Source organism: Amphiprion ocellaris, chromosome 4 (genome assembly GCF_022539595.1).
Source record: "Amphiprion ocellaris isolate individual 3 ecotype Okinawa chromosome 4, ASM2253959v1, whole genome shotgun sequence".
Lineage (NCBI taxonomy): Eukaryota > Metazoa > Chordata > Actinopteri > Pomacentridae > Amphiprion > Amphiprion ocellaris.
Window position 1 is genome coordinate 15,374,189 of NC_072769.1, and position 13,709 is coordinate 15,387,897.

General features: G+C 40.6%; 1 protein-coding gene across 5 annotated transcripts in view; it reads right to left on the bottom strand.

Annotated features, from left to right (window-relative positions):
• Positions 1-3,112: 3,112 nt before the first annotated feature.
• The window catches only part of pax5 (paired box 5), a 62,205-nt gene continuing 51,608 nt past the window's right edge, over positions 3,113-13,709 (bottom strand). For 4 of the 5 annotated variants that reach the window (XM_035947660.2, XM_023269189.3, XM_023269190.3 and 1 more), the window contains exons 10-11: positions 12,262-12,348; positions 3,113-10,347 (exon numbers count right to left, since the gene is read on the bottom strand). In XM_035947660.2, coding sequence (XP_035803553.1) covers positions 10,265-10,347; positions 12,262-12,348 — 170 coding nt within the window. In that variant the 3' untranslated portion in view covers positions 3,113-10,264. The remainder of the gene's footprint in view (positions 10,348-12,261; positions 12,349-13,709) is intronic. The other variant, XM_055010362.1, reaches the window with a different exon arrangement.

Sequence of the window (13,709 nt, forward strand, 5' to 3'; positions counted from 1 at the left end):
GTATCCCTTAAAAGTCATCATAGTGTAGTATGTCATGAAAAAGTCCTATTCTGGTATGTTGTAAAAATCATCATAGTATAGTATGTTGTAAAAAATGTCATGGCATGTTGCATGACATGCTATGGCATTTGTTTGTGTGTGTATTTTGCAAACAAAAGAAAAAAGAGAATTAACAGTTATTCTCTTATTGGGAAACAATAAGAAGCTGCACTTGATTGTAGGATCCAAGATAATAAAGTGTAATTCCGAATTTTTAGTATGATTGGTAATAGCTTTACATTTTACGTATTTTTGTATTACTGATACCCACTGACAGACCAAAATACACTTCAGCAACAAACTTCGTCGTCTCCATGCCATCGTAGCAGAGGGAGGAAGGATGGCGAGATCTATGAAAATAACACCCAAGTGGAAACAAACCAGAAAACTCTAAATCAACTAATGCAAAATAATAATGCATGGAATTTATTTCACTGTTGCACACCTTCAGGAATATTTCTGCATCTGCACAGGACTTGAAGATAAACAGTAAAAAACAGGAAGAGAGCAAAAGTCAGCACAGAGATGGGGACGCTAACACAACAGAAGTCATGAATATGCAGCACATGCATTAGCTCAGCCCTGCTCCATCCTTTTCCTTTGTATGTTTTGTCAGATTCTCTCTTCCTTCTCCTCCTGTTTGATTCAAATCCCCTGCTCTCTCACTCCTAATACCTCTTCAGCATCTCTTCTCCTCATCCCCTCCTCTCTCTCTCCTGCATGAGCCCCCCTTCACTAATCATCTGAGGCCCAATTATGCTCAGTTGGCCCCACGCCTCCTCCCTACAGGGGCTCTGGAGGGCCAAAATATAAGGATGCTGACTGACGTTAATTTGCATGACTTCTTGGCCTCCATAAGTACCACTGTTGTCTGTCTTCTGCCGTTGTATAGGAAGCCAGAGGAGGACGATGAGGAGAGGAGGAGAAAGAGAGGTAGAACATGTCAGTAGTTAGTCATGTTATGTAATCTGAAGCAATGGGAGGAGAGTAAAGAGGGCAGAGGGTGTCGCACTGCTTTCTAACTAACTAAGCACTGTCAAACCTGTAGTTTTCAAGCAGACGTTGATCTGACAGATCATACATCAGCGCTGCATCTGTCAGACTACCTTTGTTGACAGTCAACGTTTGGCCAAGTTTTTTGTAGTCCACCAGCATAGCTTAGCTTTTCAAACTGTGCAAAATTAAACCTCACATCCACCACTCTGCCGCTACTCTAAAGACAATTTATTCTATAAAACCTGACAGACTTGAGCTCCTCTGCCAAGTAAATCCAAATATGATTTAAGAGGTAAACAGATCTTTCAGGATCCCATTTCAAAGTAAATCAGTTTAAATATACTGATAACTGAACAGTGCCGATATAATTTACTTTTTTCATCTTTTTTTCTTCCTCAATTTATTTATTTATTGTTATCGTAAATGCAGGGAAAAATGATGGGGAAACTAAAATGGCAAGAGCCCTTTTATCAAATACTGCATGAAAATATTGTTTTATTATCTCAAATATAAACACTGAGGGTTTGGGAGACAAACTTAAAAAACCAACTGAAAGCGACTGCTGAGGAGGTTGATTGAGGCGGACTGTTGCTGCAAATGTGGCTATGATTTGACTGTTATTATTACAGCTGTGACACATTAGCTAATATTGGGAGTAACACTGAGTACATGCAGCAGTTGTACGTGACAATCGTTGTACGTTTGTCTGTCTGTTAGCAAAATTACTGATAAACAGACGAATGGATTTGGATTAAATTTTCAGGGAAGGTCAGAAATGACACAAGGACCACCTCATTGTATTTTTGCAGATGTGGCTTTTAGTTTGATTAAATTGTGGAGGTGTTTCCGAGTCCCATCAATTCCTGCCATCCACTACATATTTAGGTCACACGATTCGGTATCCGTACACAACGTACATGTGCATAACACAGTCCTGTGGTCAGCACGGTCATTTTGTTTCAGGGTATATCTATACTAAATGGCCACATTCTATCTTGCTGTGATTTCTGATCATCAATAACTAATAAACAAATGCTGCATTTCTACAAAAATATGCTGCATTTTAGACAATGCCATATGGGGGAATGAACAGCCTTGGTGGAGCACTGCGCTGATTCATCAAAATCTGTGTTTTAAATAGACTGGACCAACATACTGCCTGTTCCCTTGGATCAAGGGGAATGCAAAAATAATGTTGTGAGGGAACACGTAACTTTATGCAAAGTAACAAGTAAGGAAAGCAGATCAGAAACAGAAACACACATTGATCTTTCCGGGGCTGCATACATCCTGGTTGTCCTCTGGGTCCACCGCTCACTTTTGCCCTGGAGCTCCTCAGCAGGTTAGCCGAGCCCTGATGGCTGCAATAAAACGGCGACTGTTAACTTTCACTCCTGGGTTCATCCTTCAGTATAAGACGCATTCTTACACAACCTTACGGGGGCCGCCTTTATTTGGCCACGACCCAAAACAAGCACAGATACACACCTTCGCACACACAAAAGCGCTGTTCACTGCTCCAGCGTCCTGGGCAGACACCCAATATGTGGACAGCCTGGCCTATGTCTCAAGCTGGGTATGTGCTGTTTTCTGTGTGTGGCGTGTTGTCACCATGTCATGGCTTGTGTCCTATTATCACCCCTCTCCCCCCTCTTCCTCCCCCTTCCTCCTTCTCCTCCTTACCTCCACGCACACACACATACACACACACACACACACACACACACACACACACACACACACACACACGCACACACACACACACACCTCTGCCCCCTCCTGGACTCGGCCAGCAGCCAAGACTGCAGCACTGGGACTCTCCATTCACTTTGGAGTGGTGGGGTGAGAGGAGGGAAGGAGGGGTGAGATGAGATGTGTGTTCGCGGGATGAAAGCAGCGCTGCGGGGTCACACGGAGACACAAACAAGCAACAGCTCTGTCAGCAACAACCCCGACAGTCCAGACTGAGGCTGGATTTACAGGAATGTGGCATTAACACAAGAAAGAAGTGTGCGTTTGTGTATGGAAAAAAAACAAACAAACTTGCAAATGCGCAGCTAAGCACTCACACAGAAGCTTTAACTTCCAAAAAATTATTTTTTATTCTGAAGGACCAATAAAATTATGGCAAATATTTACAAATAATTACTTCTTAGTTTCACATTACAGGTACATAAATGGAATAATTCACCAACAACAGTCACTCAGGTGGACGGATGGACAGGTACACAGACTGAGTATGAAGAGATGCATCAAGCAAACTGCAATTTAATATTTCACAGTAAACTCAAAGCCCAGGAAATAAAATAACAATAATATTAACAATAGAAATATAAAAAATAAGCATAATATCAAATTCACCATTTATTTCCAGTTTTTCTGAACAAAACCGATCACAATTCAGGAACAACTGAACAAAAGATAAAAGAGGAAAAATCAAGTGATATGATATCTTTGGCAAATTCGCACTGCAGTAAAATACATTCAAATATTAAGACAACACACAACACACAAAGAGAAAAAACACCAAGTTTTGTTTGCAACTACTAGAAAATTGAATAAAAAACATACACATTTTCTTAAAGAAGCATTTCTTTTACTTTTTTTAAATCCTCCCCTCCAGAATTTTTGAAGGCAATTCTTATCTTCACTTTGTGTTTGTATCTGTAAGACTTTTCTGCTATTTTATATGTTTTTTTGTACAAGAATCTATCATTTAAAACAGGCATCACAGGCTTTGGTGAATGTTACAGATATGTCTCTTTTTTGTCGCGTTTTGATTTTGAAGAATAGAACAAGTGGAATTGTTAAAACCAAATTTATTCTTTGCATCTGTCTTCGCATTCTGATCTGTATTTCTTTCTGTCATTTGTCTGTTCATTTATTTTTTTTTTTACCAAAACGTCACAGATGTAAATATCTCTTTAACACCCCAGATAGGAAGCCATGGACACAAAAAAACTCCAGATTGTTACACGAAAGGCCACAGTAAGGTGAAAAATCATGTATCTACTTTTTTCTCTTTTTTTGATTGAAACATCTGCTTAAAAAGCACGGTCGATTTTTGTAGGCTGAGTCGTGTGTATTACTCCTCTTCCACAGTTGAATAATATTAAGATGTACAGAACATTGTAACACTTCAGTATGAGATCTGTCCAGAGCCTAGTTATAACAGCAAGCATGAAACAGATTGTGCCACTAATTGCTGTCAAGATGTGATGCTGAATTCCCCTCAGGTTTTAGGAAGGCAGTAGCCATCTTCATGGATTCATATTGAGATACAGTCAGGCAGTGCACACTCGGTGAGAAATCATAATAAAGAAAAAAACTCATTTGCATTTATTTCAGATTCATATTTGACTTCGAGCTGGGATCAAAATTCAGGATGCAATTTATTTTCATGGACAGTAAACTGTGCAAGTGCTGGAAATGAAATGTAACTATTGTTTCTTTGTGTTTTAAATGCTGTACAGCTACCTGACAAAGAGAATGCGGGAAAAGAGAATACGAGGTGCGATCTTACAGAATGTTCCTGACCAAATGAAGATACCGGCAGCAATATTGCCATTGAAATGACCTCGCTTTGGCACAAAAAACCCCGCTTCATTCCTATGCAGAAATTCTGACAGGACAGTGAGCATCACGTCTGAATAGTCAGAGAGAAAAGTAAGAAAGGAGAGAAAAAAGGATTAATGGGGCTGTCTGGAGAGAGACGGAGGACTTTTTGAGGAAGGTCACAGGCCTGAAATCAACAGAACAGTTTTAATATTCCTAATCCTGGCGGTGTGGCAGTGCTACAGGAGGGGAGAGACGGGGGAAGACGAGCGGGTGAGATATGATGAGATTAGGGCTGAGGGAGGGGGGAGAAAAGGGACGGGATGAGCTTCTGATGGCACAGCAGGTTTGGCCTCCTCTGGGGAACACAGGGGCACAAGAGGAGGGGCGATCGCCACTTCGGAAAGGACAAAGGGAGGGAGCGAGTGTGTGTCTGTACTTATATTTATGTGTGTGTGTGGCCTCTGCCTGCCGTTGCTTTCTACAGTACCACCCACAATGACAAGTCCCCCCCTCATCACCGCAGTCAATGTCACAGCTGCCAATCGAAGCGACTGCGTTCATTCTCTCCCCATGTGAACCAGTCAGGTCAAAGCAATGGCAAGGCAAGCTGTGTCACTATGAGATGCATAGTTAACAAATAATCTTGTTAATGAATCACTGGATTCTTGGCTACACCCGGTAACAGGCATCGAGTTTGGCTCGTTTGATGTTGCTGCTTCACGTGAGTGGACACAGGAGGCACGACTGGATTTACCTCCTCAAGGAGAACGACTTTCAATCAATATTTTGTCATGCTTACAGTAGTGTGTGTGTGTGTGTGTGTGTGTGTGTGTGTGTGTGTGTGTGTGTGTGTGTGTGTGTGTGTGTGTGTGTGTGTGTGTGTGTGTGTGTGTGTGTGTGTGTGTGTGTGTTTGGTTTGTGGAAAAGGGTATGATTAATTTATAAAATGTTCTGGTTAAAAAAAAAAAGCAGTATTAATGAACAGACTCGATAGATGTCTGTCACTCACTCGGCTTTTTTCTGTCTTTTGTGCCTTTTTTTCAGTGTTAACGCCGTTTAAAGCCAGTTGGAAATGTGTAACTCTGATGCATGGACATCTCCCTGAATTTGGACATATCAGTCACAGATGCACTCAAGACAGTTGATAGGGGAAGAAAATATGCTCTCATTGAATAGTTGGACCTTTTCAGTCTTTGAAACTGAAAAATTCATGTCAGATAGCTGTTTAACCGAATTACGTTTCTAAGTTCTAATCTTGTGCTCTAGTGTTAATCCACAAATATCCAGCAGGCATATTTGCATCAGTCTGTCCCTGTAAAACATATTTTTGATCAACTTGAATTCATACTACATAATCCTGTACATCATATCAAAGTACATTTGTCCATTTTAAGGGCCATAGTGGTCTAGGGTTAGGGTTAGACCTCTTTCACTATGGAAAGCAGCAATCACTGAGCTAGCAACCTACACACTGAAAATACCAAGTTTTCATGAATACATTCATTTTGCAGTAGGCTTGCATGATTCTTTCAGTGGATGGTTTTGAAGATCTAGAAACATATCTTTACATTTGCCATCTCACAGGGATGGGATTGCATGTCTGCCCAACAGCTATTGAAAAAAAATTATTTTACAAGCATGTTCCACCAAAACAAATTCCCTGCCTGTTACTATTTCGCAGAGGCACCAGTGCTGCATCCTGGGCTTAGCACCGCCCAAGACTATTTAGAGTAACACAAGAAATTTTTCCTTTTATGGCAGAATAAAAATGGGTGCAATCAGGCCATTCCCCAGCACTGAAACAGTGCTATGGCGAAAGGTTTTGCTGTGTAATTCTAGGATTACAGTAGCGTTCTCCTGTTTAGCATCACTACTAAAGAGGTCTTAGATTGACTTTACTGAAATATATCTGGCATTTTGTTACTGTAGCTACCTGGCAAACTCACCGACTGTTAAAAAGATTTTCTACCTCCTGATGTATCTGTGACTGAAAAATCCAAGTTCTGGGAGAATTCAGGAGTATGATGACATTAGATCAGTGTTCTATTATCAGAGCTGCAATGTTACTGCGGATGCATCATGGCAATCTGATACTGGTACTAAAATTAATGTTTGTTACTTATTTGTGAAAGGCTTTAAATAATCTACAACCCTGTGTTTGCCTGGGCAGATAATCAGAGTTTAGTTAAAGGAGTTGCAGGGAGGGACGCTGAATCTCGTTTTAGTGACTCGTGGTCAGTCAGGGGGATGTTGACATATAAAACTAAAGGCACTGTCCTTGTTTTCAGCTGGTGTGGTTCAGGTTCAATAATGCCTCAGAAGGATCGAGAGAAAAAGACAGAAATAAGGAAGGGCTCCCGCTGTGGTGCACACTGGCAGCACAGCGGGTGAGCCGTCATAAGAATCTTCTTTAGAGTTGTGTCTGCACAACTTTTAAGGTCTACAAATGTAAAAGGATCCACTCTATTACTATTTCAAAAAATCCAGAAACAACAAAGATTGAGAAACTAACAGCTTTGTTCAGTGTTCATAGTTATATTATGTTTATATAGCTATATTTTATGTCTCACACTCGCAGATTTGGTGCCTCCAATCTGTTAGCTAGTAAAAACTACACAGTAGCAATGAAGCGCTACAGTCAGCCACGCATACCCCAAACAAACAAAGAAGAACAAAAGATGTGTAAACAGACAATGGCTAAAACAACACGACGCACCTTTTATGTCTTTTTATCATAAAGAAAGCTTCATCACTAAAATCTAAATTCAAATGTGAATAATTGAAATTGCTATTGACATTGTGACTTCTCTGCTCTTTCACTGATTACTGTACAAGACTTGTATGGACAAAATTGAAACAGGAAGCTACGTACAGGTTTAGGAAGACATTGCCCTATCACAAGATCAACATAGTGAGACCCCAGACACTCGGGAGGGAAAACACACTGATTTCAGACCAGTGCTGAAGGGCAAATCTGTCCTACTGTGTCTGTACATGATGGGTAAGGCCTCGACCCTGGTGTCATGCATTGTCACAGCGCAGAACTGATGTAGGAGACAAACAAAATAAATGAAAAATTTCACTTATGTTTTTCATGAAAGCAATGCTTTTATAGAAACGATTTCACGATGTCAAACAGCACAAGGACACTAACTCAGAAAGGGGAGAAGAAGAGGAAGAAGAAGTACTTCATGGTTCAGAAAGGAAGTCAGGAAAGTAAAATGGCGCCTTTAAATGATGATTGAGTCTCTTTGTGCTTTTGTAGTTAGTCAGCCGATCCACTAGGGGGGCCCATCTTTGGGGAGTTTAAAGAGAGAAATAGAAAGAGCGAGCGAAAGAGAGAGAAAAAGACGGTGCCACCGCCTCCCAGTTCTTCTTCTGAATAGACAGGAGGCGGAAAAAAATGGCATCTTATTAAATGGCACCTGTGTCAACTGATACCAGGAAACAAACTATAAACAGGAAAATCGCAATCTGATCACATTTATAAACAAAGACTTCTCATATTGAAAGTTTATCAGATTTCATAGTTCACTGCATCTTCATCATCATCATCATCATCATCACTATTCTAGCACAACAGCGTGACACTATTATAAATCATTACAGTCATTCACTCTCATCACGGAGTGCAGCGCAGAAAAGCTTCTTAATATATTACTCTGTGTCTCCTCCATTATAAATAGCTCTTGATCAGGACTAAATCTTAGCCGGAGAGGCAGGATAGCACCTTCCTGTACAGTAACATAACCCAGTGGAGTTGATTTTGGTTTTATGTGAACATGTACACTGTTGTTTTTACAGCAGAGGACTCATATTTTCGGCTGTGCTTCACTGAAAGGCTTGTCTGTTAATCAGTGGTATTCAAACCAGTTCAAATGTAAGTGTGGATGTGAGGCATGGATGTATTAAGAGTGCTGGATATGGCTGCCAGTCTGCCTTGCTTCCAATTTCTCCCTGCGGTCTCTTGCATTGTTGCAACTAAAATAGATCCCCTGTAGCCCAAAATGCAATGCGGCGTTCCAAAATCACGTCTTTTGTTTTTAACCAAACTTGCAGTCCGTTGTGTGAAATGGAAAGCATGCTGGCTGTGAAGCATGGATAATAGAACGCATCCCAATTTTCCCATGGACCACCACTGTAAAGAAATTTCTGTAAAGAGGACACATTTAATGTAATTGCAAACAAGACTGGTTTTCATTCTTTATGTCATGAATTTATGAGTTTTAAAGTTGTAAAATCTCTCCTGTGAATTGGATTTTTTTTTCACGATATAAAGTCTACAAGGAGAGCAAAGTGAGAAACTTTTTGACACGTGCCAGACGGGCAATTGTTAGTGAGGTGAGAAGGCACCAGCTTTGGTATCCAGTATCCCTCTCTTCTTAATACATCCATGATGTGAGGATACAGTTTTCCTATATGGGGAATCACATTTAAACACTAAAATTAGCTGTTCGCTAAACCCCACCCCTGAACAGCAATAATCCAATCATGGCATACCAACCATAATTAGACATGATAGGCCAGTCAAGCTTTGGATTACTCCACTTGCTTCTGTAGTGTGCTGTAAAAGGAATGTCACATAGCACTAAAAGAGTTTGGAGGGTGATCTTATCTTCTAGCTGTTCTCAAAAGCAAAAACAGCAAAGCAACAGTGGAAGGAACAAACTAAATTATGAATTTAACTGCTCTAATGTTAGTTGCAAATGTTAGCATGTCTGGTTTACTAGCCTACTACCTACAGTCAACTACTAAATAAGTTTGTAGTTGCAGGTTATGTTTTTTAAAGCCTTGTTCTTGACTGGTACAGTGTATTGTACTGTGTGAGAACTGTTTCTTGTTGGATTTGGGTAAGTTTCCACTTTACATGCGTTCACCAAGCTGATTTTATCTGTTTCTGTTGGAAATTGAGGATCTGTTACTTTTAAACGTGACAAGGAATTTACTGCATTTGTGTTCTTCAAGAATGGAAAGCATGACAGCTACAGCAAACTGGGGCAGGGCATAGCGAACTCTGACCCTGAACGCTCCAATTAACGTGAGGGTATCCCTTTATACTAAACATTGTGATCCCAGAGGAAATGTGTTGAATCTACAGTATAGACAATAGAATGATAGGGATATGGGTGATTTTGGTCATTCACAGTTATGAGGATTGTCTTTACTTCACTGTGGTATGGCATAGAAAATTGATTGATGTCTGGTCATAAAAATACTGGTTGAAAAAGTGATTTTGCCTCAATCAGCTTAAACAATTTCATCAAAAATAACCTGAAAACACAACATTTTACTCAGAAGATCACAATACAGATAGTTTTAATGCTGCACACACCGTCCACTGACTTCTTGGGTTTATAGATGACAAACAAGCTAGGGATACCAAGCCTTGATGTAATCTGGGAGGGTCCAAATTTCCAAAATGTACCTGTTCACAAAATCAGTCCTATATCCTCACAGTAATGTATATAAGTACAGTATTGTGCTGCAGCCTGGGAGCATGTTTGTTGGTGCCAACAAAGAAAACTGAAACTTCACTGACGTCAGAGATTTGAAATCTTCTCATTGTAGTCCGTGCGCAGGCAAGTTTGTACTGAACAGTGCTGGTGCTATCCATCCCTCCCTCCCTTCCTCGTCTCCCGCTTCTCACCCTCCGCTTCTCTCTGCAGGAGGGTCAGTGGCGGTCGTAGGCGGAGGCTGTGGCAGTGGCAGCAGGGCCGGCCCCCCGAGATGTTGCACTGTAGTAGTACGGCGACCCTGGAAGGAAACACAGATGCACATCTCTTTCAATTCTCCTGAATGAGACTCAGCAAAAACTAAATATAGAATTTAGAGAAAGTTAAACAATGAGTCCAGTTTATTGCAATTTTTGTGGTAATTCCTATTAGTTGTGGTGTTGTTGCTTATCAGGCGCCAGCATTCAGGTTTAATTAGATTATTAAAATCAACATTTTTGGCAACCTGGGAAGCACAACATTGACATATTAACTGACAAACGTTTTATCAGACATTTGCATATTTCTTAAAAATCTAGAAGATACAGAGCAGCATTTGCAACCATTTGGAATCTGGCCACTTGATCAAATATTACTTCTCTTTTTAGCTCTGTATTCTGTCTCTACCAACTCTAGAGTAAAAACTACCTCCTCAGCTGCTACATACTCCACATTGTTCACCAGTTAAATGTGTTTGCTTTGCAAAAATGATCTGCTAGCTGCATTAAAATGTTCTGCATTGTTTCATTTTAAGGATTTTTGGGTCACAAAAGGTTTGAAAAACTGATATTTCACGAGAAAAAATAAAACAGAATATGACATACACAGTCTTTTGATCCATTCTTACATATATTTAAAAAGCATTAATTAGCAGCTTTAAAACACTAATTGGCAGTAAAACTGAAAGTGACAGCAGAAAGATTGCATGCATTAATCTCTCAATGGACAGGAACAGTACTTCCTCTTCCAAGTAAGCTTGACTAATCTGGAAATTTGTTCTAAAAAAACTTAAATGATTGTCTTCTGCTTCTGCTCATTTCTTTTCTCAGTGGACTTCTGTCACAATGTCATCACGTTGGCAGATCTCAGCAATTAACTTGGTGAGGGTCATTTTTATTACAGATAGGAACGATGGTTAAAATGACAAAAATATGACTCGGGTTGTAATAAATCTGAATTCTCCTTTTGACAACTTGTACTTAAATACAGTGCAAATGTGGAATGAGCAGCTCCAATTTTCTGTTAAGATTATATTTTACTTTGAATGTGAAAGGCAGGGATGAGATGACATGAGCTGATGAAGCTAATGACAGAAAAAATAGTCTCTCTTTCACGTACAACCAATAAAATTAACTCGGTCTGACTCTTTCAGCGTCGCCCTCCTCTTCTCTCTCTCACACACTCGCACACACTATCTAAGTGACAGTCTAAGCTGACACACTGAGTACAGCTCTACTACTACTGATCCCTTGAGTCTATTCTCTCCCCGGGGAAGAGGTCAATTCAATACTGTAACCCCAAAGACACACAGAAACTCACACTTGCACACCTTAATACACACAGGAAAAAAAAAATCTCCTGCACACACACACACACACACACACACACACACACACACACACACACACACACACACACACACACACACACACACACACACACACACACACACACACACACACACACCTGTCTCTGTCACTTCCATCAATCAGCCTCGCTGTGTGTTGACAGGTTATGTCTGTCCACAGTCCAGGTAATCTCAGGAGCCTCTTTGGGGAAGTGAGGCATTAAGCCGACCTGACAAACTATTTAGTCTCACTCAAGACTTCAGACGCCCTCTCTCCCCTTTTGGCTCGTTTTTAAACTCCCTTTTCTTTCATTTGTCACCTCTTTCCTCATCCTTCTCTCTCTATCACAGCCTCTTCCTTCCCCTGCCATCAATCTTAAACCTTTCAGTGTCTCCTAATGTGCATCTTGTCCTCATATTATGTGTCCACTCATCCGTTATCATACTAAAGTTCCTTTACAGTCTCTTCTTCTTCCTCCTTTTTTCTTATTTCTGTGCTCTACCATCATCTTCCCTCATCATTACACCTTCCTCCTTCTGTGCAGATACCCGGACCCTCACACATGCTGCATGACTTGCTTTTGTCTTTCTCTTTCTCTCTCCACCTACCTTGCATCTGTCCTGCCTGGCTGGTGAAGAGACTGGAGGAGCAGCCGATTTCCGTCCCCAGGAGAGACCCATAATCCTGCTGAAACACTGGGGACAGAGGGATGGAGGGAAGGAAGGGAGAAGGAGAGGTGAGGAGAAGGTGGGGGCACACTACAGGTCATCACAGCCTGACCCCTCTCACCTATTGACCTTTCACACCGTCACCCTTCTGACCGCATCACCTTTAAACGTGACCCCTGAAATGGCTCCCTAGACAATGACTTTGACACTGACTGTTTTTGGCTGAGGGATAATTTCTCCTCTTAAACACTGATGTGGAGCTATGATGATAGACTTGGGTTGTCTTTCAGAATAACATTTACATGCATGGTCATGGGAGGGTATCGTTGTTTTGCAGCCTGTCAAGAACGTGCAAATGCCTCCTTAAAGTGGTTGTGATCAATGGATTCTGACATCAATCGTTAGAATAACGAAGCAGTATTGATACACTGACATAAATGAGACTATAATCTCATCACATTGATGCAAAAATCCTACTCATATCTAAAAAGCGGTCCTTCTCGTGATTTGCAACAATATCCCCCCCAGAAGGACATTGCAGGAAACCCCAGAGATATTAAAAAAGAAGGCAGTGCAACATTAATGGCATGATAAAATATCAAATGGTACATGTTGCCCATCCTTAACGTCAAAGTAGAATAAACATTTTCAGCCCCAAATACAGCATAAAAAATCCAATAGAAGACTCTCTCAGTCTCCTCCAGGTTATCTGAGAACATTTTTTGGAGTCTGTTAACTAATTCTTGCCTGCTCGCTGTATTGTCCAGAAGATCCAACCTGGTGGCAGTTGGAGACTGAATGAGCAATGGATGCTTGGTTTTTTTCTGTACCTTTGCTGGTTTGGCAAGCCATTATAGTAAAGCCAATTTAAATGACTCAATGAACCTGTGTAATTTACATTAATGAATGCATCATGTCACCGCCAAGTAATTAGTCCTGCTACTCTGTGTCAAAAATATCCCAGTTATTTTATGAAGCTAATTTTTTGGGTCTTAACTGTTAATGTGAGGATGATCGCATGAATCATGAAACAATAGGTGGTTGGAGTCAGTGTGCCTCACAACAGCTACATAACAAAATCCCACAAATCCCAAAATATTGACTCCAAATCTGTTCCTTCCTCACTTCGCTGCATCTTTCTGTTGTCCTTTTTTTCACCGATGAAGACACAGTAATGTCAGAATTAATCAGTGTGCTCCAGTCCCTGTTTTTTTCTCAGGAAATTTGCTTTCCTCGATCTGCACACACAGAACCCTGTTTCTATTAGATTCATTCATACCCATATTGTCACTCTATATAAAAAAAAAATCCCTGCACAGAAACATAACTATGTCTATGATACAGTGTATTGTATGGTACAATACAGAATGAAATGTAATGACATGAAA